The 5,386-nt window shown below is 28.4% G+C and overlaps 1 protein-coding gene across 1 annotated transcript; it reads right to left on the bottom strand.

The window, feature by feature from the left end:
* Positions 1-1,888: 1,888 nt before the first annotated feature.
* On the bottom strand, positions 1,889-4,124 carry LOC102600141 (bidirectional sugar transporter SWEET1-like). Its single transcript, XM_015305060.1, has 6 exons — positions 4,079-4,124; positions 3,947-3,983; positions 2,998-3,093; positions 2,594-2,873; positions 2,116-2,235; positions 1,889-1,996 (listed from the first exon to the last, which is right to left on the bottom strand). The coding sequence occupies exons 1-6, from the start codon at positions 4,122-4,124 to the stop codon at positions 1,889-1,891; spliced, it is 687 nt and encodes a 228-aa protein (XP_015160546.1).
* Between the last annotated feature and the right edge of the window lie 1,262 nt (positions 4,125-5,386).

Raw genomic sequence — 5,386 nt, 5'->3', positions numbered from 1 at the left:
TCAGATACATTAACTGTTCGATTTTATTTTTTTTCTCTGTAATATGAGCTTTGATTAGTATTAGATACATTTTGTTTATGTATGGAACATTTTTTTTACTCGATAATACTGATAGATACATGATAGTAAACAACTATTTAATATTTCAGATACACTATATACCTTGTTAGATATGGTGTTGATTATCGTTTCTAAGTTTTATTTATAGTAAGATACATTTTGTTTATGTCAGATACACATTTATTTTTGTTGTTCATATACATGTGAAGGGTAGTAGCTCATATAATTGGTGTGAACTGTCAGATACATCGTTAATTCTCTAATTAGTTGATATGAATTTTAAGTTAGATACATTTTTATTCATTATTTTTTGCTAAGAAAATATATTTTTTAACAGTTTCAGATACACTATTTATCGTATTAGATACATGTATATTAAACACTGTAAAATACATATAACAACATGCTTAGATACATGAAACAATCAAATCAGATACGCAGCACTGCCATGTAAAGATATCTTGACTGAAACATATTAAATATATGAAATAAAAACTAAGATACATAAAATGAATTATATGACCAAATACATTGCAACTAAAATAATACATTGGGGGCGTGGGGTGGGGGTGGGGAATTGGGGATAGACGATTTATGGAGAAGGTTGAGGGAGGGGCTTGATGAGAGAGAAAGGTATTTGAACTATTAATTTTGATTTTTGAATGTAAAGATAATTAATCAATTCTAATTTTAAGGGTTTTAGTGTATCTAATTATATCTTTTAAAATATATGGTATAAAATATTAAAAGTGGCAATATATGTAATTGTTTGAAAGTAGAGATAATATTAGTATATATGGTATGGATGTATGTCTAATTAGGTAGTTTTCCCTAAAATAAATACTTGGTAATTGCAAAGGCCGTGTTCACCTGCCAGTCAATCTTATTACCTAACTCCCCCAATAGTAAATAGATCCCTCTTTACATTTTTGGTCTACTTTGTCAAGGGCTGGATGCAAAATTAAAATTATATATAATTTTAAATATTTTAATATTAATATATAATATCTTTAAAGTTATTTATTCATAATTAGAGTAATTTTTTATATATACTTATAAACTCTACGATCTACGAAAGTACCGAGTTTAAATAAAGCTGATACGTTAGAGATGCATCTTCACCTGCTGGCCGGCTTTAATTTGCCAAAGTGAGTAGTTAGATAAATATACTCTTCAACTTTCAACTTAATTCACCACATTTGTGAGGCAAGTGTCTTTTGTGGGTGGATGGAAGAGATCATAGAAGCAAAAAATAATGCTACCAAAGAAATTGTCATTTTCACCTAAATTTAAACTGTAATTGTTATATTTGCAAGTTTATAAGATGTAAATCATTTTGACCTCGATAAACAAGTCATCGAATTGATCATTTATAAAAAAAAAATTGTACTTATTCTTTCTTATTTAGTTACTTACTCAAAGCACTATTTTAATAATATTAATATTGTTATAATCATACTAGGCTCGGAATACACGTACACGTACGTGTTAAAAAATTAGCAAATATAAATAGTTGAACTCATAAATGGTCATATTTAATCATATACATATTCACTACAACAAAAACAACTTCTAGCGGTAATAAATATTGATATTAGTAAAGAATGCTAAAGTCTTTACCGATATTAGTTAAGTGCATTAGAACCAATGTCGCCAAAGGCTTTAGGAACATATACAACGAGTGCTAATTGCCGCTAAAAATACATATTTAACTGTAATTAATATTAAGAATTAATTGCCGCTAATGATATTTTTGATGTAGTGATTTCATAGTAATTCATAGATATTTGACCATGTTTATATAATATTTGGTTTATCATAAAAACAACTAAGCATATTGGAACTCATCCACAGCCGTTGATGTTTTCTTTTCACGGTAAATGAAGTATAAAATCAGCTGCACTACTCCTAAAATCAAGCCAATACATGTTGAGATCTGCAAAGTACAAAGAAATTAATTACAAATTTCATCGTTAAATTATTGTACCTAATAATATTTTTTGATAATATCTTCGCTAAATAGATCAAAATTTGTCCATCTTGGTAAATACTTACTCCAATAAATAGATCCATTCCTAGCATGCCATAGATAAACCAATTAGTGCACGATACCACGACAGCAAACGACAGGAAGAAAGGCATGTACTCCACACTTTTGGTCCTAATTACTAGTCTCTGCACAAATTTATATTTTCATTAGTACTAAATTTTGAACTCAATTGAAGGTGTGTATAATATATCAAAAAATGACATAATATATAAATACATTCTTTAACTTGGTTCAGCTGACATTTATGGCCTCCTACTTTATGTATGCATAAGTAGACACATGTGACCCACGTGGCATAATACACGTATAATTCTACATACGACATAAAATTGTCATGTAGGGTGACTAATGTGTTTATCTGTTCAATTTTATACAAGTTTAAGTGTCTACTTTTACACATAACTAAAGTTAAAAAGTCATAATTGTCAGCTGAAGCCAAGTTAAGGGTCATATTTATGTATTATGAGTATCGAGAGTGCTTACAATATTAGAGAGAGGAGATGCATACATGACGACGGTGATGATGGTAGCAGCCATACCACAGAAAAACCTCCTATTTTTTCCATGAAAAAAACTTATGGAAATAACCGCTGCGGTAGCAAAAGCAATAAGGACTAACACAAATATTACTAAGATTTTTCTCTTCTGTTTATTGGATCCATATAAGAGAAAAATAAACACATATGTTAATTCAATTGCAGCCCCAACTCCGTTGATTGTTGCTACCAGGATATTATTTGATGTTATAAATGGCAGACCATACCTACATGTGATTTCAATCATTAAATCAGTAACTTTATACCCTAAAATGAGCGAAAAATTTGAACGAAGTAGTGTGAGATGACACCCCTTAATATAGGGTGGATATATACACCCCTATTAATTACCATGCAGTAAGCAAGCAGTTCAGAAGTGTCATAACATAAGGTATTCCAGAGAATTGTTCCGTTGATTTGTTCTTGATGATCCTCTTGAACGTATACCTGAATTCAATCAAACAAAATATATTAATATTAGAATTATTTATAGGATTAGTGTGTATAAATTATAATAAAAATACTAATTTTCATTGAGATTAATATCTAATACTTAAAAAGAAAAAGAAACAGCTTCAGTGATTATTTATAGTCATGAATAGAATCATAATTGCCTAAAAAAATATTATCATGGAGCAAAGATAAATGGGCTAATAGTTCTCTTTATTTAATTAAGATTGATCATCATAAAATACAGAAAAAAAAACATTTAAAATTTACAATATATGATTTATCCGAATTTAAAGTGTCAATTTCAAGAAATATTGAACTAAATAAAATTCTTTGATTTCAAAACGATTTGTCAGCTCAGTTAAAATGACAATATTACCCTTATCACTCCCACTTCACTACTTTCTTCTTCTACATAATTAAAGAAATGTTTTAATTTAAATACAAAGTTAAAGAAGGAAAGGGTAAAATTGTAAAGAAATATTTTAATTTAAAAAATGTATAGTTTTACTAATTTTTAATATAAAAGACATAGATCCAAAGGAATAATAATTTATGCATAATTAAATTCCGCATAACTAATACTTGTATAATTAATACTTGCAAAATTAATACCACATTACTAATATCTGCCTAACTAATACCACATTACTAATATATACATAACTTATACCCATATTACTAATAAATGTATAACTTCAGCTACCAAACGATCCTTTATTTCAATTTACTAAGAAGTATTTGCTTGACCTGTGAAATTCAAAAAGTGCCATATTAATTAAAATGAAGGAAATTGCATGAATTGAAGAAAACCCTTTTTACATTATGAGAAGTGTTGTTGAGAACTTACATGGGTACCAAGAAGAGAAAGAGAGAAGCAACATTTCCTGTTAATTAGCAGGAAAAAAAAAGCAAATGAGAAGGAAAAGTCAACCAGAAATTAATTAACTAAATAAAAAATTATAAAATGAAATTAACTCACCAAAAATCCCAAAAACAAATTGTACAGTGTGTACAAGATCACCCATATTGTTGTGTTCTCTCCAAGCTAAGAGGCAAGAGCTAATTAATTCTTCAGTACATAAATTAAAATTGTTCAATATATAGAGAAGAGGAGTAACTCTGTGGGCTTTAAATTAATACTATTGTTTTAATTATAATTAAAATAAATACGAGTAATTATACCAAGAATATGAAGGGTTTAAAAGGGAAAATCTAACCAATGATTTTCAATGAAAAAGCAAATAACCAAAATTTGAAATATAATTACTATAAAAGTGAAGAAGAACAGTAAAGTGGAAGAAAAGTGAAGATGATTTTTTGTTATTTATAGAGAGATATATATAGGTAAATTCTAACAGACAAACATGGAAAATAAAACTAAGCAATTTTTTTCGGATCTAAACTAAACGGCTTAACTAAAAAGATAATAATTCCTAAAATGTACTATTTAAATTTAACTACAATTTTGATTCTTAAATCTTTCCTTACCTCACTCTATATACAATTAAAAGAAAATCAAAACATTGACAACTTTTATGATAATTTTTAGTTTTAGCAAATTTGATCATCTTTTTAAAAGATTTTTTTTTAAAAATTTAATTAAAAATAAAACTTAATTATATTTCCTAAATTTTTGGTGGTTCATACGTGTATGATATGCCATATGCGGTAACTTTTTAGACATGAGTATAGTGCACTTCACACTCACAATCAAGAACTTAGACATCCATAATTTTCAAAGCTTTTGATACATTGTCACACAAATTTGAAAGTTTGCTTCCGCTTGAAGTTCGAGAATTAGCTGGATGCAAGACTTGAACTATCAAATCTAGGGCTGGACATATTACTATTCAAACCAAAAAAAAGAAGGAAAAGGGTCAAAAATATCCCTCAACTTTAGTTTATTAGTTGACTATACCCCTTTCGTTAAAACAAAGTTCTTTATACCCTCACCGTTACTAATTTCATCGTTTATACTCCTCAATTGACGGAAATCCCTAAATTGACTCAAATTAACCCAATTTTTTTTAAAAAAACTCATTCCTCATTTTAAATCCAATGTCCCGACCCTCTAACGCATAACCCGTTCCAACCCGGTCAATAAACAATTTTGATAGAGCAGCTAAATTACCCAAAAAAAAAAAAACTCTACTACACCCTCTCCTCTTCCTTAAAAATCCTAGAAAGAACCAGTGGAAAATGGAAAGGAATAATCATAGTTAGGCTTGAGAGCCATGAAAGAATCATTAGTAAGTGTTTGCTGATTCACCAATGTACCAAAACTCCC

Source organism: Solanum tuberosum, unplaced genomic scaffold (genome assembly GCF_000226075.1).
Source record: "Solanum tuberosum cultivar DM 1-3 516 R44 unplaced genomic scaffold, SolTub_3.0 scf00676, whole genome shotgun sequence".
NCBI lineage: Eukaryota > Viridiplantae > Streptophyta > Magnoliopsida > Solanales > Solanaceae > Solanum > Solanum tuberosum.
The sequence above is the reverse complement of the archived record's forward strand: the minus strand, read 5'-3'. Positions and strand labels throughout refer to the sequence as shown.

Coding starts and splice junctions, on each gene's coding strand:
- LOC102600141 (XM_015305060.1), bottom strand. CDS start 4,124: ATGGGTGATCTTGTACACACTGTACAATTTGTTTTTGGGATTTTTG. Junction 3,094..3,946: donor TTTCTCTTCTTGGTACCCAT/GTAAGTTCTCAA, acceptor GATTGAATTCAG/GTATACGTTCAAGAGGATCA. Junction 1,997..2,115: donor GAATGGATCTATTTATTGGA/GTAAGTATTTAC, acceptor TGTACTTTGCAG/ATCTCAACATGTATTGGCTT.